Source organism: Hyperolius riggenbachi, chromosome 12 (genome assembly GCF_040937935.1).
Source record: "Hyperolius riggenbachi isolate aHypRig1 chromosome 12, aHypRig1.pri, whole genome shotgun sequence".
NCBI lineage: Eukaryota > Metazoa > Chordata > Amphibia > Anura > Hyperoliidae > Hyperolius > Hyperolius riggenbachi.
In genome coordinates this window covers 70,137,815-70,165,289 of record NC_090657.1, presented here as the reverse complement: position 1 = coordinate 70,165,289, position 27,475 = coordinate 70,137,815, and the positions used below count along the sequence as shown (strand labels likewise).

Genomic DNA, 27,475 nt, shown 5'->3' with positions numbered 1-27,475 from the left:
CCTCTGATCTGCATACCATTACTCCTGCTTGCAGTCATCTGACTCTCATCTGGATTGCCTCATGCTTCAGGCCTCATGTGACTACCATATATCATTGTGATACTCTGCTTTGTATTGTTGCTATTGGTTCTGTTTGGTGGATACTATCTGTCAGTCTATATGCTAAATCTACCTGCAGGGTTATTGTAGTTTTGTACTAGGTAGGAGTTTGTGCAGGTGTTACGGCCTGGGCTCTAGGTCACTCATATGGGCATACAGTCATTGACCAGACAAGCCTGACACCTCTTTTGTATATTTCTAAATTTGTGATATTCATATCATTGTTATAAAACCTTGGGCGCCTCTCATCCAATTTTGTCACAAATTGCACTGTTTTATTTATCTTCATTTTCTTATTATTGAGGGAAATAAAAATGACCTTGGCCAGCAGTGCTGGCTAATCGACATCTTAAAAGGCTCTGATAAATCATTTAGCCTTGCTCGGAATGATGGGTAGGGGTTACATTAAATTTTTTCGGTGATCAGCTCTGAATCGGAGGCTACAAGCAGTGCTGTATCTGGGTAATTGCCAAAGTCACTTTTTCGGAAATATTATTTCTTATTACTGCTCTGTACTCTATTTTAACACTAACTTTCCCCCATTTTAGGTCAATGGGAATGGTAGTGGCAAAAAAAAAAAAGATATTTACCTAAGGAGAGGGAAGGCTCTGGGACCGGAGACGACCGGGAGCCTCCGGAGCGGCAGCGAGGGCACCTCCTGCCTGCCACGGGCTGGAGGAAGCCCCAGGTAAGTGGATATGGATTTTTATTTTTTTTACCCACTCCCTGAACCTTCCCTTTAATGCCTGGTGCACACCACCTGTCAGGTAACTTCCAGCATGTCCGTTCTGCTCTTGATCAAGAAAGGGATAGATTTTGTGCGCTACTGATCACAAAATCAATCCTTTCTCAATCAGAAGCAGATCGACCATGCTGGAAATTATTGAACGGGAAATTCCCTGTCGATCTGAAAAGAAAGCGTACACATCATTGGTCGAGCAATCCCGGTGGCTTGGGCGCATGCACATGTGCAGATGACACCAACCCATTGGGGGATGGTAATACTTCAGAAGCTGCCAGCGGGACCTGAGAGAACACCAGAGCTGCGGCGAGGGACACACGTGACTGGAAGAAGCCCCAGGTAAGTAAAGATAGATTTATTTTGTTGCCTCAGTTATCCTTTAAGGTCTAAAGCCTGGTACACACTTTCAATAATTATTGGCCAATCACTGACCAAATTTACCACCTCCATGTAATATGAGGGTTTGCCTACACCAGGGGTCAGGAACCTTTTTGGCTGAGAGAGCCACAAAAGCCACATATTTTAAAATGTATTTCCATGAGAGCCATACAATATGTTTCAAACTGGCACAGTGTGCATGTGCAGCAAAGGGCTATCCCTGTTACCATGGTGAAGTGTATACAGTTCATCCGCCAGCAGGGGAAGTGTCAGACACATCTTCAGCTTCTCTTGGGTTTCAGCAACATCAGCAATTTCCCAGAGAGCCAGACAGGAGAAATACAGACTAACAACTTGTACAATTAGCTAGCTGACTTGGGGGTTGATTCACTTTGTAGGAAGAGATCCCGCACTTTGTCCCAATAGGCTGCCTGTCAAGTGACAGAAAGCCTATTGGGCCAATCAAAGTGCAGGGATCTCAACCTGCAAAGTCACTGGACCTGACAGGGTCCAGGGTGGGACAATTGGAGCAGCTGTTAGTTTTGGGGGGAGTGTGAGTAAGTTAGTAGTGCATGCTACAGCAGTAGCGTGCCTACTTTGAAAATGTTATTTGCTCTGCCGCACTAAGCTGTGCTGCTTGAGCAGTGTAGCTTAGTGAATCAACCCTACCGATTTGTCTGTGAGCCAGATGTAGCCATCAATAGAGCCACATCTGGCTCCCGAGCCATAGGTTCCCTACCCCTGGCCTACACAATCTGCCCATAGTGTTGACCCTCAAACTATTTGAAGGTCGTAAAATTGGTTAGTAATTGGAAGGTGTGTACCAGGCTTTAGTCTATCCTCTTGACTCCTAAAGCTTGGTACACAAATGCAATTTTGATTGGCCAATGATTGGCAGATTTTACCACTTCCATGCAGTATGTGAGCTTACCTGCAGAATCTGTTCATGAAATTCTAAATCTGATGGCCCTCATACTACATGGAGGAGGGAAAAAATGGTCAGTGATTGGCCAATCAAAATTGCATGTGTGCATGCACCCTTATGCTGGTACACACCTTACGTTTCCGCGCTCGATTTCTCATAGCGGTGAATGAAAAAAGATAAGAAACACGAATGAAGATAAGAGAATCAAGCACAAAATTGAGAGTGGAATTGTGCCGAAAAAAGGATGGTGTAGCAAAATCGCACGAAAAAACGTAACGTGTGTACCCAGCATTGAGGTCTATACACATTCAGTTTTGTTTGGCCAATGACTCACATAGGATGTCATTACACAAGTGCTTTTAAAAAAAAAATTAAAAAAAGCTCAAAGTGTAAACCAGCCCTATCTGGTGAATTAGCTTCTCCCTATAAGAGGAAAAATAAGTAAGGTGAGATAATTCAAGAGAAAAGCTTTGTGAATCAACTCCTATGCAACTATAAATAATATGCATAAAGTGCTGATTCACCTTCCTTGATAGTATCAAATCTTTCAAAGGCGGGGTTCTACTTTAACCATGTGCTTTAACTGTCGGCGCCCCAGCCAGGCAGGCACAGCAGCCTTGTTCTACAGTCAGGCACAGTCAGACACACATTGCTGTGTTTTGCTTCCTCTCTCTCTGTTAGCTGGCAGCCTGTAATTCCTCCTCATCTGGCACAAGGCTTCCCCCTATTACGACACAAGTTGAGATGAGAAGCCTATGATCAGGTTTCTGCGTTTTGGCTCCCTCAGGCTGCGCATTCTTCAGAAGAAGGCAAGACGTAGCATCTCCTTCTTCCTGGCAAATCTGTAAATAAAGCTGTCACACAAGGCGTAAGGTGGCTTTGGAATCATCGCCGCTGTGCATCGTTCAGGGACTCTCACAGGCGAGGCTTCAGTCCTGAGCCGCACACGCTGCAGCTGCGGAGACAGATGTAGGCGATACCCTTGGAGAGAAAGCAGGTTGGTTCTTATTTGTTCTTGGGATGATTACAATGGATTTGGTGGCTTCCTGCTGAAACATGCCCTCTGTAGATGTACGCGGAGATAGTTTAACCCCTTTCCTACAAGTGGCAGCAAGTCGCTGAGCAGCTATGAATACAGCCTGCATTGTCTTATACAGGCCTTTTTTGGCAATGCTTACAAAGAGCTTGTCAGTGTGATACATATCTTCCATTTGCCACTATACAGCCTCTCTGGCTCTCCTCTGTACGTTATTGAAACTTTCAGGCAGGGGTCACACTTGTCTTTCAGTTTCTATACTTTTCAGAAAACTGAAAGACAAATGTGACCTCTACCTTACAACAGCTAATGTAATTTATAGAGAAAACTGACAAATTGCGTAAGATGTCAGTTTTTTTTCTGCGTGTGAAATCTGCATTCAAGTGTGACCTAGCTCATTGATTAACATGAGTTCTCAGTTGAAAACCGTTTTTCTGTGCAGAAAATGCGCACGAAAGCCGACAAGTGTGACCCCTGCCTCAGTCCTCCTATTCGGAGTCGGTTTCACAGACAAGCAGAACTCTCTCTTTTCTTAAATCGATATTTAGTTTACAAGGAAAGCTGTGTTGTTTTGGCAAGAGGAACTTCAGACAGAGGACATGTCTGAGTCCAGCTGAGTATACGTTCACATGTTAGTTTACTTACTTGTACTTAAAGGACACCTAAAGTGAGAGGTACGGTATATAGAGGCTGCTATGTTTAGTTCCATTTAAACCATACCAGTTGCCTGACAGTTCTGATGATCTTTTTGGCATCAGTACTGTCTGAATGGCACACCTGAATCAAGCATGCAGATCAGCTGTGTGAATGAAGTTTGACTGGATTTGCTGCATGCTTGTTTCAGGCGTGTAATCTAATCTACAGTCACACATCTGATCTGCATGCTTTTTATGGGTTTATAGCTAAAAGTATTAGAGGCAGAGGATCAGCAGGACAGCCAGGCAATGTGCACTCTTTAATGCGGACCTGAACTCAGAATTTCCTCTCTGCTCTAAAAGATAAGCAACAGCATAATAACCTTTAAATAAAAACATTCCTTTGTTACTGCTGATACAAATCCTGCAATAAATCTGCCGTGCCCATTTCCTGCTTTCATGGAAGCAGACATAGGGCTAACATCCTGTGTTTACAAATTAGCTGCTCTGCGAAGGACTGCTGAGATTCCTGAGCTGACACAGCCGAGAGATCGAATTACAGTTGTGATTAGTCGCAGATAAGGCGGCATTAGACAGGCTAAACTCTCTAAATACATACATGGTGCATTTCTCTTACGTTTTCCTTCTGTCCTGTGCAAGTGTTCAGGTCCACTTTAAAAAAAAAATTAATACGTCAGCCTCCATATCCCTCTCACGTCCAGTGTCTTGTAAGTGTGCCTAAAATGTCTTTAATAGTGTCCTAGTCAAAAATCTAGCAAAATAGTTTTTCTGGTTTTACCCACTTAATAATAATAATGGTATTGCTTAAAAGGGTATAAATATGGCAGCCTCCACATCCCTCTCACTTCAGTTGTCCTTTAAAGGGAACCTAAACTGAGAGGGATATGGATGTTTCCTTTTAAACCATACCAGTTGCCTGGCAGTCCTGCTGATCTCTTTCACTGCAGTAGTGGTTAAATCAGACCTGAAACAAGCATGCAGCTAATCTAGTCTGACGTCAGTCAGAGCACCTGATCTGCATGCTTGTTGAGGGGCTGTGGCTGAAAGCATTAGAGACACAGGATCAGCAGGAGAGTCAGGCAACTGGTATTGTTTTAAAAGGAAAAATCTATATCCTTCTCAGTTTGGGTTCCCTTTAAACACAGCTGCTTAACTTATCAACCAGCATACCCAAGTCTTTCTCCAAGTCTGAAGCTCCCAGCTGTATGCCATTTAGTATATATGTTACGGCCAGAAGTCTGGCCATTTCGGGTTCTGGCCGGTCAAAACGCGAAGTGGCCAGTGGTAGAAATAAAAAGATTCCCAGCCGCATAAATGCATTTAGTGGCCGTCTCGCTGCGGCCAAATGTATCCGATGAGGGTCATTAAACTGATTCCTCTGGTGGCAATGTGATCAGAGGAAGCCGCCCCTTCAGCTCTGCCTCCCCCTGCCCCTCTTATATGCAACTTTGGCAGCCGGTAGACACGCGTGGCCCCCAGAGTCGTTCGCCGCGGCAGGGAAGCTGAGCAGGAAGGCTGTAGACACTGTTTCTGCCAGCACACGCTCTGCAGGAACGAACGGCAGGATTAGCTGCCGCTACGAACGAGTCTGGGGGGCACGCGTACCCCGGCTGCCAAAGTTGCATAGGAGAGGGGCAGGGGGAGGAAGCAGAGCTGAAGAGGTGGCTTCATCTAACATTGCTGCCAGAGGAATCAATTCAATTACCCCCATCTGATACATTTGGCCGCAGTGACGGCCACTAAATGCATTTTGACCGGCCAGAACCCGAAGTGGCCAGACTTCGGATTCTGGCCGTAACATATACGTTGCATTGTCACTGACACATCCAAGGTGCATGAGCTTGTATTGGCAATAATACTGGAGAAACTGAATACCTGGTACTGACACGTTGCAGCGACACACATTGAGAGCCTCTTTATTGATAAAAATGAAGAGAATAAAAGAGTGGCAAGCTTCAAATGCCTGAGATCTATTATCACAGAATGGCATGAGGCTAGTAAAGAGAAACAAGGACAAGAGAGCTCTGGGAATAAAAGCTAGAATATCACACCTTCTACAATCACATCTTGTGACAAGAAAAAAAAGAAAGAAGGTTACACAAGAGCATTATCTGTCCAGATGTCCCCTGCATCACCTCATAAAGAAAGATGAAGAGCCTGATACAATTCACTTTTTCTCCAAAGTTTTCTTCTAGGTGATAGTTCACATCAATAAAATGCCTTTTAGGCCACCAGCAAGCAAGAAAAATAATTTTGACAGCACTTTTCTCACCTACTTTTTCAATTGCAGAGTGCTGAAAAGTTATTTTATTCAGAAGATGAAAAATGCTCTCCTAGGAGAAAAAGTCAGTCAGGCCCGATGTCTACAGTACTGAACAGGAAAATAGTGTGTGATGAATTTGAAGTAATACTAAGCTGTATCGCCAAGGTGACCACTAACTCCTCCCCCCAAATGGTTTCACAGGATTGGCTACTAGGAGTAATGATGATTAAAGATAAGGCAGTCATAAACATCTTCTTGTAAAAACCAATAGGAAGCTGCCCCCCTGATTGACTATGCCGGAGATAATCAATGATGTTTTGGTGTGGGGTGCAAGGATGGTTGGTGAATCTTAAGGTACAAGTATACATAGCCACCCAATAGGGCAATCAGACCAACTCCTCTCTGATTGGTGCACTTATAGACAGGGACGGATCTAGGGGGGGGCAAGCGGGTCTCTTGCCCCAGGCGCAGTTTGTTAAATTCTTAAAAAGGCGGCAAAATGTGGATGGGGAATGGCAGTTTAGGCGCCAAAACCTGACCTTGCCCCAGGCGCAACTTGGGGCAACTTGGTCTAGATCCGTCTCTGCTTATAGATAGACATCCAATGTGGCATACAGACCAACCCCTCTCTGATTGGTGCACGTATAGATAGCCAACCAGTGGGGCAAAAAGGCCAACCCCTCTCTGATTGGTGCACGTATAGATAGCCAACCAGTGGGGCAAAAAGACCAACCCCTCTCTGATTCATGCACGTATAGATAGCCATCCAATGTGGCAAACAGACCAACCCCTCTCTGATCTGAATCTGATCAGAGAGGGATGGAATCCCCCCCACACACACACTCTGCACACAGTTTTTTAACCATTTCCGCCGCCCGGACGTGAAGCTCACGTCCGGGCGGTAGCTCTGCAGCGCTCCCGCGCTTGGGCGCGCTCCCGCCCGCGATCCCGGGCGCGCCCCCGCATCCCCGTTGTGTCCCCCGGTAGCCCTGGGATCAGTGAAAGGGAACATGGTTTCCGATCACCGATCCCTTTCCCCCGCAGAAAAACCGAAGCGCTCACCTGTGAGGCTTCAGTTCTTCTGCCCGGGCAGATTTCCGCATCCCCCTTGTACTTCCGCTTAGCAAGAAGTACAAGGAGGGTAAACAAAAATGAAGGTGGCCATCTTGTGGCCAAATAGTAAAACTACATCAACACATTTTTTACATTACAATTTACACATAAAGCAACATTAAAAATTTACTGTTTGTCCCACACTAAAATATTCCCCAAATAAAATTTTTAATAGAAAAAAAAAAATTATAATTACAAAAATAAATAAAAGACATAAATAGTTACCTAAGGGTCTGAACTTTTTTAAATATGCATTTGAAGGGGGTATACTACAAACATTTTTTAAATTATAAGCTTGTAAATAGTGATGGACGCAAAACGGAAACAATGCACCTTTATTTCCAAATAAAATATTTGCGCCATACATTGTGATAGGGACAAAATTTGAATGGTATAATAACCGAGACATATGGGCAAATAAAATACATAGGTTTTAATTATGGTAGCGTGGATTATTTTAAAGCTATAATGGCCGAAAACTGAGAAATAATGATTTTTTTTCCATTTTTTTCTTATTAATCCTGTTAAAATGCATTTACGGTAAAGTGGCTCTTAGCAAAATGTACCACCCATGGAAAGCCTAATTAGTGGCGGAAAAAACAAGATATAGATTAATAAATTGTGATAAGTAGTGATAAAGTTATTAGCGAATGAATGGGAGGTGAAAATTGCTCCGATGCATAAGGTGAAAAATTCCCGCTGGCTGAAACGGTTAATAGATTTTTCATTATTAAATCTATTGAGAATGTATGGAAATGCTGTGTTGCAACGCTATGGCACGTTGATCTATCATCACTCCCCCGTTGTGTCCGATCGTGCAAAATATTCAGTCAAGTCCTAAGTAATCAAGAACAACATTGCCGGGTACTGAGTTGTGCTTATGCACAGTGTTGGTAGGTTGTGTCTCATATACTGTATATGTTTGGGGGTTTTTTTTGTTAATAATCTTAGGGATGGTTAATGAGATGCAAATAATTTTGAGATGATGCAGCATTATGCAAATTTTGTATGCAAATGTATGCAGCTTGAACATGAACCAATCAAATCCTACTGAGGTAAAATCTGATTGGTCCATTTTCAGGTTGCATACATTTCCATACAATATTTGTATAATCCTGCATCAATTCGAAATGATTTGTATCTCTTTGACCATCCCTAATCTTCTCATCTTTTTCTCTATTTTGTTTCCCTCACATACCTTGGACTGTGGCTCCCATCCACCTTTAGTCGCTCAACTGTATAGTCCTACCTCCTGGTAGTCATGGGTTGCACAGCTCATGACTGAAGGTATAGGTCTGAATGCATCGCTTGGTACACTGCAAATAAGAAATAGAAGAAATAAATAAACATAAAATAAAAATAAACATAGGGGTTGATTCACAAAGGTTACTTATTTTTCACCTTAACTGTAAGGAGTGCTAATGCATGTGATAAACAAATAAGGATAGATACTTTATGAGATAAATACTGTAGATAAGGAGAGCTAAACCATAATTTAAGTCAGTTAAGGAGAGTTATACCATGAGCTAAGTCAGTTAAAGGAGTTATCAAGGAAAATACTCGAAATGAGCTTTACTCACCTGGGGCTTTCTCCAGCCCCTTGCAGCAGACTGTCCCACGCTGACCGCTCCGCTCAGAAGTTTACTGCGCCTGCGCAGTTCGCCGCGGCCCACGTGGCCATGATTGACAGCAGTGATTCGCGCAGCCGCAGTAAGGCCGACCCCGCGGTCGGCCTGAATACCAAGCACGGAGACCGGGACAGCGTCGGGGAGCGGAGCGGTCGGCTTGGGACAGTCGGCTGCAAGGGGCTGGAGAAAGCCCCAGGTGAGTAAAGCTCATTTTGAGTATTTTCCCTGATAACTCCTTTAAGGAGAGCTAAATCATGAGTTAAGTTGGATAAGGAGAGCTAAATAATGAGTTAAGTCAGTTAAGGAGATATAAATCAGGAGTTATTATTATTATTATTATTGATTTATAAAGCGCCAACATATTCCGTGGCGCTGTACAAAGTTAAGTCATTTAAAGAGACTCTGAAGCGAGATTAAAAATGCTTTTTACCTTATATTCAACATGGGCATGTTTGCCCCTGCTAAAACGCAGCTATCCCGTGGCAGAACGAGGGGTCTTTACCCCCCAAATCCCCCCCCTGCAAAATCCATGACTTTCTTGGTCGTGGATTTTGCTGCTCATGGAGGCAGAGCTATGAGCCGCAGCTCTGCCTCCATGCGCGTCCATCAACCGGCGGATCTCCGCCTCTCCCCCGCCCCTCTCAGTGAAGGAAGGCTGGGAGGGGCGGGGAGAGGAGGCGATCAGCGCTGATAGACGCGATGAGAGGCAGAGCTACAGCCATTAGCTCTGCCTCAACAGGAAGCCTTCCCCGGGCACCACGGAGAGGATTAGGGGGGTAAAGACCCCTCGTTCTGCCGTGGGATCGCGGCGTTTTAGCAGGGGCAAACATGCCCATGTTGAATATAAGGTAAAAAGTGATTTTTAATCTCGCTTTTGGAAAACTATCGTTCGTACTAGGCTTGACATACGCATTTCACTATTTCTCCATGGAACTTTTCATTTTTATGCGCAAGCGCAATAGTTGCTTTACGTGATGTAACGTTCGTTCTAACAATCAGAACGTTACACACCTTTAAAAGCTAACTTTACTTAGGTCGTTCTTTCGTCAATTAAAAGTTAGTTCATCGTTCACAACGAACGATCGTTGTATGTGTGTAGTGAGGTTTTGAGTAAGCTGTATAATGCTGTGACAGGTAGGAACTGACATTTTTTCTTGAGGGCCAAATAGTCTAGAGGCTGCAGAGTAGGCACTGAGGGACCAGGACTGCAGGCTGGGCACTGCGATACTAATCACACAGCAGTAACACTCTGCTGCCGAGTGTGACAGATAGCCTGGAGCTGCACCTGCCGACTACTCCAAGTATTATGAAATATTCATAAGAAGAAAATAACTCAAAATCTAATTTTAGGCCAAAGCATAATACATAAAAAATGTAAAATTCCATTTAAGATGGATTCCATTACAGGTGAAAATGTTCCACTTTGCCGCAACCTTGCTTGCCTGTTGTGATGTGTCATTCAGTAGGAATAATATTTGTAATTTATAACTTTTCATCATATTAGCTACAATAGTTTTATACACTCTATCTAGCACGTTAGTCGACTGACCTATTTGAATAAGTGAGGGTAAAGCCTGGTACACACTTTCAATTATGATTGACCAATCAATAACCAATTTTACCACCATGTAGTATGAGGGTTTACCTACACAAGCTGCTCATAGTTGTTACATAGTTATTTTGGTTGAAAAAAGACATACGTCCATCGAGTTCAACCAGAGAACAATATTTATTAACCCTCATACTACGTGGATGTGGTAAAATTGGTAAATGATTGGCCAATGAAAGTGTGAACCAGGCCTAAGCAGAGATTACAACTTCAAGAACAAGTGTTTTCCTTTGACACATAATGCAAAAGGGGTCTTGAAAAAGCTTCCAAAAGTCAATTTTAATATACAGTGTCTATCTGGGTCCTAACTATAGTGGGATAGCTGTGGGAGGCTCCCGACCACCTACTCTCCCACTCTGCAATACCGAGGTCCATTCGTTATGGGGGGATTCACACTGGCCACAAGTTGTGTAACAATAGCCCTGGGGGGAAGGCAGGTCCTTTCCTTCCCCTTCCTCTTGTGAAGAGTAAGCTCTGGAAGTGTTGTTATATTTACCAGGTCCAGGTTGCATCTGGTCTCCTCCTCCATCTGTTACATAGTTATTTGGGTTGAAAAAAGACATACTGTATGTCCATCAGGGCTGTGGAGTCGCTAGAAAAAATCATCCGACTCAGACTCCTCAGTTTATGAAACCACTGACTCCAACTCCAGGTACCCAAAATTGCTTTGACTCTGACTCCTCGATTGTGATTCCTCGACTCCTTAGTCTAATTTTTACAAAGGCTATCGATTTCTTTAAAAAATCATCCATCTCCGACTCATCAGGTCGATTCCGACTCCAGGTACCCAAAATTGCTTGGACTCCTCGACTCCGACTCCACAGCCCTGATGTCTATAGAGTTCCACCAGAAAAAAGGTACAACACTAGCCTGCACCCTCACATATACAATGCAAACTCGTGCTGCTTGCTAACATCCTCAGGCTCCTGATGCATGTCATGTCACCAGGAGGCTCAGAGTGGCAGCATAGAGCACACAACCCCAGGGAGAAACATGCAACAGACTAGGTAAATATAAATATAACAACACTCCTCTGCACAAGAGGGAGGGGGGAGGAGGGAGGGGAACAGCAGGCCACTACGGGGGAGAATGCATTGTCCGGCTATGACCGGTTCATTTTTCAGTGCCACTGCTGTTACACTAATCCCCTCCCCCCTGGTGATCAAACTTGTTAACTGACCTATAGCAGATGTGCCCCCCAGGCCATTGGAGTCACCAAAAGGTGACTGAGAAAATGTGTTGGGAAGGGTTTTTTTGAGGTGGGGGGCATGATTTGTAGTTACACCCCTCCCCTGTTGTTTTCTGCAATATGGGAAAGAATATTATTCTACAGAATATGTTGGAACTATACAAATAAAAAATCATAATAATAGCAATAATAATAAGAAGAAGAAGGTAAGAAAGCAGTATTCAGAGGTTTAAAAGTAAAGTAAATAGGGGGATAGTTTAGGTTAGCACATCTTGGAGCTTCCCGCTGGACCATGAATAGATTGGCTTAGCACAGAATCCTGTTAGCCTGCTGGGAAGTCAGGCTGATCTGATTGCATTGGATTTAATGAAGGTGAGATCAGGTTAAGGTACGTGGAGTGTCTCATTTTAGCAGGGCTAGGATGATCCAAGCATGGCAGTTGTATTTCTCTGATTGACTTTATGGGTTTTCTGCCATTGCTCTTTACATTTTTGCAGTTGTTACATAAAACTGGTTTGCAAGTACTTCTAGGGACTTTACAGGACATTATTCAGTTCTTGCCCTAGGGGAGCTTTGACTCTGAGGCTCATATGCAATTGACTTTTCCTCCTGCTTTTTCTCCCAGGAGATAATTTTTCATCTTCTATTTATAATAACCTGCCAGCACTTTATAACTGAGAAGGTACCCAAAAGTAGGTAAAAAAGTAGTATCAAGACTATTTTGAGTATTTTCTTGCTTTTTGGTGGCTTAAAAAGCATTTTAAAGGCAAGTTTAAAAATATCACCTAGGAGAAAACTCAGGAGAAAACGTGAATTGCATATCGGACATAGGCCTCAATTCACTAAGATCATGCTAGAGATAATAAGGCAAGAGTAAACTTACCTACACACGTGAGAGAGTTATCTTACCTCTTCATTCCTTAAAGAGTAACTGTCAGGCTGCAGAAGCTAATTTAAACCTCTATTCTCCTGTGTTAAACAGTTTAGAAGGAAGCCAAAAAGGCATTAGTGAAGATAAAAATCTCTCTTACCTTTGATGTGTGCTTATCAGCAAAGCTGTTATTCCCAAGCAGACGCAAGCCGCATACTATACTGCAAAGCATTCTGGGGCCCTCCCCTCGGCTGCTAATGAGACGTTACAGCAGCTTGTAATCAGTCCAGCGCGTAGCACTGATAAATCTCCGGGCAGAGTACACTGCAGGAGTCAGCTATTGTTCCTAGCCACATGGCTAATTAATATTCACTGCACACTGTGTTATTCAGTACGAGCTTTTCTGTGATCAGGAAACAGGCAGGACATGACGACACAATTGGCTTCATAGAAGACAGAAAAACATGGAACCTGCCATGAGCTGTCAGGAGCATCAATCTCTGCATATACTATATAAAAATTCTGTGAAGTACAAACGTGGACTGTGAAATGCATATGTAATGTAAGTACAGCCAATCTTTAGCTACTGATATATGTGTTTATTTTCTCTGAGACCTTATACCTAACAGCTCCTCTTTAAGTTACCTCCTCTGTAGTTAATTTACCTCCTCTGTAGTTATTTTCACATGCAGCTAATTAACAGCCTGTCTTTAACTCTGGAGTTATTTTAAGGATTGGAGAGTTAATTTAAAGACAGAAAAGTTAACTTTAGGCTTGCCTGAGGTAAAATGTTTCCTGAATACTACATGCCTTATCACCATGGTAACAACTCTAGAAGAGTTATTAAAGACAGGAGATAAGTTTAGTGAATTGAGGCCATAGTCTCTTTAAGCCCCACCATTCCCATGCAGGGTCCTTCTGAACATATCCAACAAGGGTTTGTAGGATATGTTCTTGTGGCCTCACTCCCCTCTGCGTACAAGAGAGCTGCCATACATGGAAGGGGAACGAGGCAGCAAACAAGAAGAGGGTCTAGGGCCAGCAGTGGTGGGGTCAAGGATGATCTGGGAAGCCACTGGAGAATATAGAAAAAATACCTTATGTTTGTGTGAGAAAACCAACCTGTTGCATTTGATTGGTTTATTTTCAAGCTGAATAATTGGTGAGTAAAATTAGCATAATATTTGCATCAATTTGGAACTGTATGCATCTTTAGGCCTCTTTTCCACGGACCGTTAGTAGGCAGTGAAATGCCTCTCAAACTCTCACAACTGCTCCCGGCTACCTGGTAACTGCTTGCTGAGCCCAAAGAGGCCTTAGGTGATGATCAGCAGTGCTACAAAAAGCAGCAGGCGATGGGAAAATGGTACAGACACTGACAATAGCATATCGTAGTGGACCTGCACTTATCCTGCTAACTCGCGTTTGTTATAGACAAAGTTTGGAAAAGCTTATCTAGATAAGTCAGGGAATTTCTCGCACCTCATTAGAACTGAAGAAGTTTCCCAGAAAGAGGATGAAAGAACAGAACACAAAAAGTAGCCTTATAGCAATGTTTCCATTGTCTTCTGGACCTAGATTCGTTTAACCAATGATATTTTCCCCTCCAATAGCGTATAATCGCGTGACATGCAATTGGAGATGCCGGGCACTAGAGAAGGGTGAGGGTGAGATAGACACAGAACACTTATATTGTGCTTTTCTCGCGGAGGACACAAAGCGTCAGAGCTGCAGCCACTAGGGTGTGCTCTATAGGCAGTAGCAGTGTTAGGGAGTCTTGCCCAAGGTCTTCTACTGAATAGGTGCTGGCTTACTGAACAGTGTCAGCAGCAGAGCCCTTAACCATTACACTATCCAGCCACTGAAATTATCTGTATGGTTTTGGGATGTGGGAGGAAACCGTATTGCCCTGAGCAAACCTACACAGATACGGGGAGAACATACAAACTCCATGCAAATAGTTCCCTGGTTGGGATTTGAACCCAGGGACCCAGCGCTACAAGGCGAGGGTGCTAACCACTACACCACTGTTAGCACAGTGCACAGCTCTGGACTCTGGCTGGTAGGTGAGAGAAGCACTGCTTCTGCTATACTCTGCATTACACTCTGGGCTAGGGGAGCGCAGTAAGGCGGCGCACACCGAGACATGGGGGAGCTAAAGCTGCTCCTTCCTCCTCTCAGGACATGACGGTTTCGGCAGGATATTCACGTGGACGGATCCTTTGTATCTTGCGCAACTTGGTGACTCCCTGTATAGTGTACATTTCTGCTGTGCTTTTGATCTGATTGGCAGGTACTGCTCTTTAAATATTACGCACACCAAAAATTCTCTGCTTTTCCGTATTGCATTATTTATAAGCTAAATCTGAAGAGAGCTCTGTGAATAGGAGCTGCATGTTCCTTGTGGCATCTGTGGTGTTTGCTGCAGATTTTAACAACTGAGCAAAGTTCCGAGAAAAAAAATGAATTAATTAGACAGTGGCCTATTCTGACAGCTAAGCTGCACAAATACAGGCAGGCCCGCTCCTCACAACATGCACCTGTCTAATTGTGGAAGGCGGCCAAACCTCCAGGGTACGCAAGAGCTGGAAAAAGCCAAGTACATAACTGTTCACACCTGGCGTAAATACTACTGTACTCCTGTATCTGTAGCCACAAGGCATAAATAAAGGTAGCCTCCACAGGACAAACAGGAAAAGCACAGGTAATCCAGTTGCTGTCTAGATAATACACATTCATTATGCAGATGTTGAACAGGAACTGTAGTGAAGTTTTTTTTTTTTTTTAATATTAATTTAAAAATGATTTAGTCGGGGGAGGGGGGAGGGCAAGCTACACAGCCTATGCTTAACCTCAATCTATATATAGCAATATTTATATATAAGAAGTGTTTCTAATGCTGAAACCAGGAAAATTACCATGAAAGTGGGTATCCTGAATAAATTACTGCAATCTACTATATATTGACACTACAGTGCCTCTTTAATGGTTTAAAGGGGTTCTGTGAGGTTTTTTTTTTTTAAACAAAAACGGACACTTACCTGGGGCTTCTACCGGCCCCTGTGCATTTGTTATGTGCCTGCGCCGTCCTCTATGATCCTCCGTTCCCCGCTGCCGACACCATTCAATTATTCTTCTAACTAGACGAATGCAACTGCGGCTGTGAACGTCCTAGTTCCCGCTTGCGTCTCCAGTTGCTTACTGCGTAGGGGCAGTATGAAGTTTTGTCATACTGCACTTTTTAAAGTGCTAGTGCTATTAAAGAGAATCTGTATTGTTAAAATCGCACAAAAGTAAACATAGTGGTGCGTTAGGGGACATCTGCTATTCCCCTTTGTCACAATTTCGCCACTCCCCCACATTAAAAGTAGTCAAAAACTGTTTTAAAAAGTGTGTTTATAAACAAACAAAATGGCCACCAAACCCGGAAGTAGGTTGATGTACAGCATGTCCACACATAGAAAATACATCCATACACAAGCAGGCTGTATACAGCCTTCCTTTTGAATCTCAAGAGATCATTTGTGTGTTTCTTTCCCCCTGCAGCTCTCATCCACTGAAGAGTGACAGGCTGATTGTTTCTTCCTGCAGACAGCTCTGCAAGTGTCTGTTAGGCTTTAAAAGGAGCTGGGCTGTCACATACTGAGGAATTACAGAGGATGATTTATCCAGCTTGTAAAAGGCAGCTCTCTTCTCTCACTGACAAGAGAGCAGAGAGGCTGCCTAATGTAAACAACACACGGGAGTGTGCATAGAGGGGGCATGGAGGGGGGGGGGGGTGCATAACAGATCAACAACACTGAAGAGTTGGCAGCCTTTCAGACACAGGGCGACAAATCCGACAGGGGAAAGATAAGTTGATTTATTACAGAGACGATGATAGTAGAAAGTGCTGCAGTAAGCCAGAGCACATTAGAATAGGTTTAGGAACTTGTAGGATAGTAGAAAAAAGGATGACAATTTTGTTACAGAGTCTCTTTAAACCCTATGGGGCCCGTTCTTACTTGGGCGATTTGCACAAATCGCCGGCGATTAATGCAAATTGGCAAATGCAAACGCATAGCCTGCACCATTTCCAGGCGAATTCCCGGTGATCGCGTTTCAGTGCTATAGAAGTGCTAAACACGATCGCGGAAAAATCGCAGCAGAGTCCAGTGATTTTTCCGTGTGTAATCGTGGAAAAATCACTCCCGCAAAACGGCGGCGGTAATCACTTATGTGCTTTTAAGTGTGAATGGGGCCTTAAGGACACCCAAAGCCAAAATAAACGAATGAAATAAACCATTGTATCTATCTTCTTTCTCCTAAAAATGACTTTTTAAGACATTCCACAGTTTTATTTTATGTTTAAATCTACTATTTAAGTTTTAACTATGTTATTGTTTTTGCTCAATGACACATTCACTGAAGTTTGCCAAAATCTATGAACTATTGACCCTTTATCTCTTTCCTGCTCTCAGAATCCATTTTCTGCTTGGAAAGTGTTTTATAGTTGGAATTTCTTATCAGTGAGGGTCACCCTGTAGTCACTTCCTGTCTGAGTCAGGACTGCGTCAGCCACTTACATACCTGATATTTAACTCTTTCAGGCAGAGAAAGAACAAAAAGGAACACAGCATAGTTATTAATGTGCTAGTCACTGTACATACCCATGTCTATCTCATCATGTCACATGTCACCTCGGGTATCCTTTAAGTCTCATGGCTGAAGGTTTGTTTTGTCTCTAAAGCACACCTGAACTGAATCAAGATTAGAGGTAGATAGTCATACCTGGGGCTTCTTTAGTGCCTCCATAAACTCTGTGACCCCTCAGCTTTTGCAGGCCAGAGTGCAGAGTAGACAGAACATGTGACCTTGACTGACTTTTGGAGCTTTGAATAGGAGGCATAGCCCCAACATGGAAGGGGAGGCCAGCGAAGCTGAGGGGCCACACAGTTTGTGGGGACACAGAAGCAGCCCCAAGCATGGTAACCTCATACATTTGGACTGAGGTAATCCTAAAAGAGGAACTGTCGTGAAAATTTTAAAATTTAAAACACATACAAATAAGAAGTACATATCTTCCAGAGTAAAATGTGGCATACATTACTTCTCTCCTATGTTGCTGTCACTTACAGTAGGTAGTAGAAATCTGACATTACTGACAGATTTTGGGCTATGCACCATCCCATTCACTTTCATTAGCCAAGCAGTTTTCCCCCTGCAAGCGTTTTAAAAAGGGCTCCAGAACCGCTCTGGTGTGCACCAGCCCTCACTGCCAGCCAATGTGTGCTGGTGTGCTGAGCTGCAGCATATCATGTGAGAACATTAATTGAAGCAGAGTAAATTGTCAGGTGCTGTGCAATCATTCCAAATCAGTTGGGGGGGGGGGGGGGGGGGGGGATGGCGCATCCTCACAAGTTTTCCTCAGGCAGCAAACAGTCTACAACCGGTCCTGCTTCTCCTATGTCATATTTATAGTTTTCTCTGTCGTGTTTCTACACCTCTTGCTAATTTATTGGAACCTGCTGTGTAATGTGTTGTCGATTATGAGAAGTAAATGGTAATAATAAGAATAACCTTTGCTGTATCCAGCAGGCGCAGACTTGCTATATGTAATTTTTCTCTCTGTAATGCAGCTTGCAAGCAGTGCTGTAGCGCACAGGATAATCTCCAACGCATAATGAATGGTGGCAAGTCTATCTCAGTATAGCTGAGGCAGGCTTTGATCAGAAGGAATCCGCAGCCTTGGATACATTAGTGTTTTAAAGATTTTCAGCTATTATGCAATTCATTTAAACCCTGGAGACCGCCGTCACTTATTTTCTCTGCCAGCTACTCCATTTACTCTCCTACGAAGTCAGCAGAGATATTTTTTTTTCCAAGTCTTCTAAAAAGCCTTGTGCCAGGAAGTATACAGTCTTCACTCGATATGACAGCAACTGCTGGTACAGTAACAGGAAGGAGCGGGGAACGCAGAGACGCTCTGTCAAGGATAAAAGTGGACCTTTCACGTCTAAAAAGCGATCAGACCATCAGCACAGGCCATCAGCAGGTAATGTATGGTGCGGAGGAGTTCGCCTGTAAATCCCAACTGCTGGATTGTTACTGTTAGTGTTCGGTACAATGTGTGTTGCCATTAATAGCAGTTGTGTAATCACAGGATGCCAAAAGCATAATTGCGTTAGTCAGCTCTTTCCTCCCACATTTTGTGACTGCAGTGACTTTATAATCGTACACTCCAAAAGGTTGCCAGAAGTGTATACATGCATGCTGACAGAGGCCTAACTGCAAAACATGGGGGCTTGCCTCCCAGAAAAACTGTCAACATTCACATTGTTTCCCCCCCTCCCAGTGGTGGCCACCAGGGGCCAATTAGCCAGTGGTCATATAACAAGAGTGGACATTCCCACAACAGTGTAGCATCATGGCTTCCTCCACCCATAACTAATGGGATAACAACAACACTTGCTGTACTGGAGGGAGGGTAAGAGGATAGGTACTGCTCCCCCTATGGTTATGCCTCTGCATACTGTACAAAATGGACCAGACTTCCAGAAAAACTGCACTTTAAAGTGGATACAAGGTGAACTTTTAATCATTGCATAATTGTGTTCCTTTCCTATGGTTTATAGGGCATTACTCAAGCCAAATACTTTTTTGTTTTTGTTTTAATACTCTAATTCCCTATAAACTAAATAAACCACGCCCACAGGTTTTCAGAGAGCCTTGGCAGTAGCAAGGGCTCATGGGAGCTCAGTCTGGGCAGGAGGAGGAGGAGGTGTTACTAGCCAGAGATTTCAGAGGCAGAGGGGAAAAGGGGGGGGGGGGGTTAGGTTTTTTTCACAGGCTTAGTGATCAAGATACAGATAAGCCTGCCTCTGTGTAATGTTTACAAACAACATGGCTGCTGTCATTGTATCACAGGAAGAAATAATAATTTTCTATTAAAGCTGTTTGCAGCTAGATTTGCTGTGTAAACTATCTAAACTTTAGATAAGATATATAGACAAGTTACTTGTTATAGTTAGTTTTTCATCTCGGATCCGCTTTAATTAAACATATCAGCACTCCATAGACTTTTGTAATTTAATCGACTTCAAAATGACCTTTAAATTTTAACCACTTCGGGGCCATAGGCTTACATCCCCCTAGTGACCAGGCTATTTTTTACAATTTAGGGCTCTGCAGCTTTAAGAGCTTGCTGCAGGGCCTTACAACTTAGCGCACATATGAACCCCCCCCCTTTTCTGCCCTCATTTTTCCCTCCCTCCCCCCGCTAGCCAATAACATTGATCGGCTGTCATGGGCATCAACCTATGACAGCCGATCGCTCTTGAGCCTCTCTAGAGAACAGCCAAGTGACAGGGTTCTCCCTAGTACAGCGCTGCCGCCGAACGCACTGATGTACTATGTAAATAGATGGTGGTTTTGCTGTCTAACAGTCTCCGCTCCATCATTCTAGAACAGAGATGTGGGAGGGGAAAATAGGAGGGAAAGAGGCTTCAGCCAATCAACCTGCATTAGTTAAGTCTGAGGGGAAGTACAGAAGCAAAAAAGGACAACCCAGCATGCCCTGCAACATCCTTTTTGCGTAACAAATTTTGTGTGTACCAAATAAGAGTCAGGTAAACTGGGGAATGATCATTTATCAACAAGAAAAGTAATAGTGATTTTAACTTTTGGATTGCCTGGACTGGTTAGCATCCCTATTACTTGTTTACCAGATAAAAATAAAGAATTGATTTTATTCCCGACAGTTAAACTTTAACCTCCCTGGCATTGAATTTTCCCAGGATTTCTGTGCAAAAAGTGATCAAATTTATTTTTAAAACTTTTTTTTTTTTCCTGTAACTTGCCAAAATGTGTGAAGCAAGGGTCTAGTATACAGTGCAGGAGAGCATTGATGTGTATGCACGTTTATACTGTTCACAGCTTGTTTTTATGGATGGATAGATCTGTCCATACCGCTAGGGATAGCTACAAAAGCAAAATAAATAAAATAACTTAATTAACAATTTACACATCACCATACCATCTTGTGGTTTTACAAGATTCAGTGGATCAAGTACAGGGAAGTAATACAGATAATATCAATGTAAACAAATCTGGTGGTGACAAGTACACAGAAAAAAACAGCACTGTGATAGCATGCAAGAAAATTCGATAGCTTTGTCTATGTCAGATCACACTGTGCATTGTGACACTTCAGCCAGAGGCACTATCTGTACTCTCAAATATTCATGTATTATGGATAGAACAATCTTACCGCCAAAATCACAGTAAAAAGTGGCGCTGAAGCTATGCCTGTGAAGTTTCTCTGCTATCTAGGTCACAATGTATCTAAAGAAAAAATAGCTTGAAATGGGCAGGTAATCTTTTATGCTCTAGAAGTAGTTGTGTTGCTGCTACAAAGTACTTTGTCAGTTCAAAGAAAGCTAGGAATAAAAAGAAAGACACTCCTGCCAACTAAATCGATTCAACACACGTAATGTAGATGTTAAGGCCTCAGCCTCGCAATCTATTCAATGCATATACAGTAATAGCTTGCATTTATTTGAAATGCACAACATTTTGTGAAGTGTATATCTGTATCACGTGCAATATGCATACTGAAAGTACCTGGCTGGCTAGGTCTTGTAGATTCTTGCTGCTAGGCATGTGGGAGTTTCTTTCCCAGCACATTATTCCGCCCTTTTCCTACCTCTGCTTTGTGGCCTGCACTGCAGCTACAGTTTAGCAATTTCACAGTCTTCTGGGACCATTTCCTCTTTGATTTGTGTCATAAAGCATTTACACCCTCCCAGTGTATTTGTAGAAGCCATGTTCACCATTCATCACCCTGTTCTGTTTGCTCTTTTATTTAACGCTTTGATAAACACAGTTTTGGAATAGATATTTTTTTTTATCCACAGAGCAGGGAGCTGGAGATAAGACTCTGTTGAGCTGTATTGCTGGCCAAAAATAGTTAATTTCCACAGCAGCACAGGGAAGAGGTGGGTGGAGTCAGATAGTCAGCTATGCAGGGTGTTTATTATTTATTATGGTGGAGAAGTTTGGGTAGCAATCTGTCCAATTAACTTGCGCTGTCATCTCAACTGGAGAAACTGGAGATTGAACAACAGGACTCAGCCAGCCATGTACTTGTAATATGTTTATGTAACGCTGGAAACGCTGGAATACAATTATGTGGCAGCTTGCTAATTAATTGTACAGAGCCATATTAATCCAACATACACTGATGAGGATCATCCAGTCCAAAATAGTCTGTACACATGTTGGATTAGTATAGCTCTGTACAATTACCAAGCCAACACATCATTGCATTCCAGCGGATCTGGAGGTGTGTTTAACCATCAGGAACAACAAGAGGATGATTTGCCTATTCAGCAGCTATACACTGGGGGGGCACCTCCAATGCTCACTCCAATCTGAATAAACGCAAATACCTTCTCTTCTAAGAAGGCAAAATTCTGTTTTACATAGCATTTTTAGTAAAGGGTTTTTTTTGGTCCCTTTCAGCCCCTTACACACTCTTAGGAGTTCTGGATCACCATGAGCTTGCTCGGCAACCTGTAACTCAATGACGGGTTTACATTGGGGTGCTCACAAGGAAGCTGCATTAACTTTTTACACATACTGTATATTCCGGCGTATAAGACGACCCCCCAACTTTTGCAGATAAAATATAGAGTTTGAGATATACTTGTCGTATAAGACTACCCCTCTTCCAACGCACACCAAATTAAAATAAAAAAATCATGTACTGGTGCTGTGTATGAACAGATACTGGTGCTGTACTGTATGTGTTACCCAGTATATAACAGTATATAGTCAATTGACTTGTTGCATTGGTCAACTCTCCTTAAGTAGACTGGTCAGCTCTCCTTGTCTACCTGTTTATCAGAGGGGTATGGAAGAATAGATTGCGCTCCCTCAGCAGGGAGATCTGAGAGACGGTAACAGGATAGGGCGTATCACCTGGCATCAATGACATCCGGCGTATAAGACGACCCCCAACTTTTCAGAAGATTTTCAAGGGTTAAAAAGTAGTCTTATACGCAGGAATATACAGTAGGTGAAGTTATATTATAGGATAGATTGCCAGGACTTGGATTTCAGGATGCGGGGTCTGTTAATTAGCATTTGGAGGAGGAAATAGTAGTTTAAAGCGGAACTTAAATATTGATTTCAATAATAAAAATAAACATACCAGCAGCTTCTATTTTTTAAGCTGAACACGTCCGTTTAATTAGCGCCGCTCCCCGCCGCCGCTTTCGCTGCATTTTTAATTTTTTCTTATTTTCCGGGGTTCAGGCAAGATGGTCGCAGTGCCTGATCACTTCCGTGTCATCGCGCATCATTAGTACATGTTCACTTGTGGCTGATAGTGTGCACGAGAGGACTCCAGCACTGCACATGCTCAACTTGTCCTCTCGTGCACTCTGAATCCTGCTCTTTCCTCTGAAAGCTCCGGCAGCAGAGGTTGTCTGTGAATAAATAGTGCATTGGGCAAGTAAAAAAATATATTATAATTCATAAACCCCCATTTACTGCTCGTTCTTGTGAAATAAAGCAGCGTTCACGCTGCGCTGAGAGAATGAGCCTGGAGTGGCCGAGGTGGGGTGGAGAAAGGGCGGAGACCTGGCCTGAGGGAAGGAAAATAGGTCACGCAGGGAGAGGAACACAGGCTCTTCTGCCTGATTTCAGCATCGACTTATAAGTCGATGATTTTACCAGCAGAAATTCGGGACCGGGAGAGCAAGGAAACAGCTACATAGAATGCGCAGAGGTATGTGAGCCTTAAAGGTACATACCCATATTCTGAAATTGTAGCAAAAATACTTTCTTCAGTTCCGCTTTAAGTGAAGTAGTATTATGATTGGAGTAGAGCACAAAACGAATTGTTGGCTTTTGCCTACATTAGGCTGAATTTAACATCGTTAAGCTGTCTAATGCTAGGTACTCACCATACATTTTTCTGGCAGATTTACCTGCCAGATCAATTATTTCCAACATGTCCGATCTGAATTTCTAACGATTTTTAATCATTTTTCTGATTGTTTTTTAATCGATATTTGTTCAGTTCTATGAAAATTGACCCCAAAAAAATCAAAAAATTATTAAAAAAAGATCGAAAAATGGATCAAAATTCAGATTGGACATGTTGGAAATAATCGATCTGGCAGGTAAATCTAGAAAATTGTATGGTGTGTACCTAGCATGAGTCAAACGTACATAGTAAATAAATCCAAGCCAGGTTCCACGGATCAATTAGGTTTTCCATTGGTCTTTTCGAGAAGCTAACTGGATTAGGCTCACTTTATAAGTTATCTTCATAAGAGTGCCATTAAAGGATACCTGACCCGAGTTGAAGCTACCGAAGGTAAGCTCAGAGGTATGTTCATGCAGGATTCACATATCACTGTGCGTTCTCAGTTTCTCTCCTCACTTCCCCGGTTCCTGTAATAACTTATTGAAAAATTTGACTTTTGGTCAAAGTTCAATTTTGAGACAGGAAGAGGCAGGCTTGCTGCAATATTTTCTTCTATCACCCTCCCATCCCCTCCCCTTCTCTGCCTCATTCACTCCCCTTGAGGCGCAGGGAAGAGAAGAGAATGGAAGGGTGATAGGAGGGAACATCGCAGCAAGACTGCCTCTTCTTGTCTGAAACCCTGACTTTAGCCAAAAGTCAAAATTTTCGAGTAGTGATTAGAGAGACCATATAACTTATGGAGGTATGTGGATCCAGCACTTAACGCTATGCTTACCTCAGGGAACATTGCTTCAGTTTGGGTGTGCTTTAAGGCCTCTTTCACAGTGGGACGTTAAAGTCGTACGTTATAAAAATGTATAACGCAGACTAACGCACAGCAATACAAAGTCTGTGCGACATTCACAGTGCACACGTTGCGTTGTGTGTAACGTGTAGCAATATTTAGAAAGTGCTGCATGCTGTGCGTTTAGCAATGCATTTGCTGTGTTATGTGTGTTGCACATGCTCAGTAATGTTTTTATTTTTTTAATGTAACACATGCGCCGTTTTCGTTCCATCAGTATGCAAAGAAAACGGTGCACCAAGAGACACATAACGCAGTGCAAAATAACGTCCAATTTCATAACCTACATGCCCTGCGTTAGGGGCACGTTGTGCGACTTTAACGTCGCATCAAACGCAACCTCCCACTGTGAAAGAGGCCTAAGTCCAGAATTGGAACTTCTGCAAGCTGTGCACGAGGGCCTTGTTCTAAATCATGTTTCTGTACCTTTCAGGCCTCCAAAGGAAACAAAAACCTTTGAAATTCAATATGAAGATCCTAAACCCTTAATGCACACATTTTTGGAATTCTGAAGTCATGTTGGAGCCGCGAGAGGAAAGCAAACTATAATCAAGGGTTGCTTCAAGAAGGACATGAAAGAAACGCAAGCTTATTGTTCCCTTCTGACATAATTACAGCATACAAATTTCCAAGTATGCACTTGGCTTTCAGACGCACTGGCAATTATGTGTGCTGAATATCTGGTATTATCTAGTGACCTCCCTTTAAGACATTAAACGAGTGTTTAGCACGTCCTTGTGCTTATTCCCCTCAACTTAATGAAGTAACTGCTTTAAAACATGTTGGGCCTAATCTTATAGCACAGGATCTCATCTGTTTTGAGAATCCTAGGCCTCATCTTTGGCAGTATTCATGCATACTACGAAAGAATGGACATCACTTATAAGCCAAAATACTGAAATGTATTTGAGGTTATAGCACAGAACTGGTCTTGCCTTCCTGACCTGAGAAACTGAGGCTGCTGTATGATGCATTTTATACCCTGCCACTGCCGATTACACCACCACAGGAGGACAGTATGGATTCCACCACTGCTATGCATCGTGGCCTTCTTGATCTATTTCACTTACTTCTGCCCAGACTACACCAGTCCATTGGAGATTACAGAGGAGTTTAATAGTCACGTTTGCACATGTGGACTTTGTAAGCCAAGTAAGATAAGGACGCCATGGTTTGAGAAACGATTCAACCAATCTGTACAACCTCTTCTTACAAGTAAAGATCAAGTTTTCCCCAATCACGTTCTAAAGTGGTGGCTGGTAAGTAGATGAAAGATATGTTAACACTGTCTTATTTTGTTGACCTTTCTCCCAAACGAATGAAGCTGTGCTACTGTTGCAAAAGCCTGAAATACTTCAAGAGCAGGTGTGAAGGGGGAGGGGCATAACGCGTACACAACTCGATGCCTCCCTTCATCACCAGTTGAAGGGAAGGCATGGCAGGTTTAAGCTAGTGACATGAATGGTGTTCCAGTGTGGCAGCTGCATGTGTGGACTTGCAAATTCGGTTGCAATTTGTATGCTGCTTGGAACTGTGCCAATCAAATGCACTTCCCCTGAATTTTGTTTGCGGTAATTTCAAACTGCATACAACCTGCTTTAAATTTGCATGCAAGCAGGGTCAGAGGGGGGGGGGGGGGATAGATTAAAAGTCAGGGAGGATGTTTTGGTCAGGAAGGGGTGGTCAAGTTTAGATCTCATCAGGAAGGGGAGGTTTAGGTTAGGAGTCAGGAAAAAGAGGTTAAGGTTAGGGGTCAGGGAGGAGGCTTTGGTCATGAAAGAGGGGTGTTAAAGGAAAACCGAGGTGAAAATAAACAAATGAAATAACAATTGTATCTATCTTCCTTCTCCTAAAAATGACTTTTTAAGATATTCCACAGTTTTAATTTATATTTAAATCTACTTTTTAAGTTTTTACTGTTTTATTGTTGTTGCTCAACGACACATTCATTAAAGTTTGCCAGAGCTAAAATCTATGAACCATTGACCCTTTTTATCTCTTTCCTGCTCTCAGAAGCCATTTTCTGTTAGGAAAGTATTTTTATAGCTGGAATTTCTTATCAGTGAGGGCCACACTGTAGTTTGACTCGTCCGGACTCAGACAGGAACTGCAACTTACATACCTGGTGTTTAACTATTTCAGGCAGAGAAAGAAAAAAAGGAACACAGCATAGATATTTGTGTGCTAGGCACTGTACATACACATGTCTATCTCATCATGTCACATGGGGTATCCTTTAAGACTAGGGTTCAGGAAGTAGAAGTTAAAGTTAGGGGTCAGGAAGGAGATTTTGGTCAGGAAGAAGGGAGGTTAAGGGTAGAAGTCAGAAAGAGAGGTTACGGTTAGAGGTCAAGTAGTCTTTGGTGAAGAAGGAGGTGGGTTAAGACTAGGGTTAAGGAAGTGGAGGTTAAGGTCAGGAATGATATTTTGGTCAGGAGGGGGGGGGGGGGGTAACACTAGGGTTAAGGAAGCAGAGGTTAAGGTCAGGAGGGAGATTTTGGTCAGGAGGGGGGGGGGGGGGGGTAGACTAGGGTTAAGGAAGTGGAGGTTTAGGTCAGGAAGGAGATTTTGGTCAGGAGGGGGGGGGGGTTTGACTAGGGTTCAGGAAGTGGAGGTTAAGGTCAGGAAGGAGATTTTGGTCAGGAGGGGTGGGGGGGGGGGGGTAAGACCCTAGTCTTAAAGGATACCCCATGTGACATGATGAGATAGACATGTGTATGTACAGTGCCTAGCACACAAATATCTATGCTGTGTTCCTTTTTTTCTTTCTCTGCCTGAAATAGTTAAACATCAGGTATGTAAGTTGCAGTTCCTGTCTGAAGTGGAGGTTAAGGTCAGGGAGGAGATTTTGGTCAGGAGGGGGGGGGGGGTGTAAGACTAGGGTTAAGGAAGTGGAGGTTAAGGTCAGGAAGGAGATTTTGGTCAAGGGGGGGGGGGGGGGTAAGACTAGGGTTCAGGAAGTGGAGGTTAAAGAGAACCAGAGACGAAGCACCCTCATGTATTTTATTACATTTATCAGTGGGAACATGGCAGTAAACACCTACCCTGCTTTTAGTTTCATTCTTATCTGCTTAATTAGTCTATTATCAGCTGTGATAAGAATCCCCGACTGGCTCAGTCTAGGTTTGACCTGGAATCATTATAGCT

General features: G+C 43.1%; 1 protein-coding gene and 1 long non-coding RNA gene across 13 annotated transcripts in view; one reads left to right on the top strand and one right to left on the bottom strand.

The window, feature by feature from the left end:
* Nucleotides 1-27,475, bottom strand: part of LOC137542039 (uncharacterized) — a 713,380-nt gene that overhangs the window by 640,752 nt on the left and 45,153 nt on the right. For all 8 annotated transcript variants that reach the window (XR_011025333.1, XR_011025337.1, XR_011025331.1 and 5 more), the window contains one exon: nucleotides 8,411-8,528. This is a non-coding gene — a long non-coding RNA (uncharacterized lncRNA). The remainder of the gene's footprint in view (nucleotides 1-8,410; nucleotides 8,529-27,475) is intronic.
* The window catches only part of LOC137542037 (CMP-N-acetylneuraminate-beta-galactosamide-alpha-2,3-sialyltransferase 2-like), a 126,296-nt gene that overhangs the window by 60,629 nt on the left and 38,192 nt on the right, over nucleotides 1-27,475 (top strand). Inside the window, exons 1-3 of one of the 5 annotated variants that reach the window (XM_068263642.1) lie at nucleotides 2,770-3,141; nucleotides 18,128-18,543; nucleotides 24,762-25,587. In XM_068263642.1, coding sequence (XP_068119743.1) covers nucleotides 25,294-25,587 — 294 coding nt within the window. In that variant the 5' untranslated portion in view covers nucleotides 2,770-3,141; nucleotides 18,128-18,543; nucleotides 24,762-25,293. Of the gene's footprint in view, nucleotides 1-647; nucleotides 788-2,769; nucleotides 3,142-18,127; nucleotides 18,544-18,666; nucleotides 19,075-24,761; nucleotides 25,588-27,475 lie in introns of those variants that run through there. The other 4 variants (XM_068263643.1, XM_068263640.1, XM_068263644.1 and 1 more) reach the window with 4 other exon arrangements.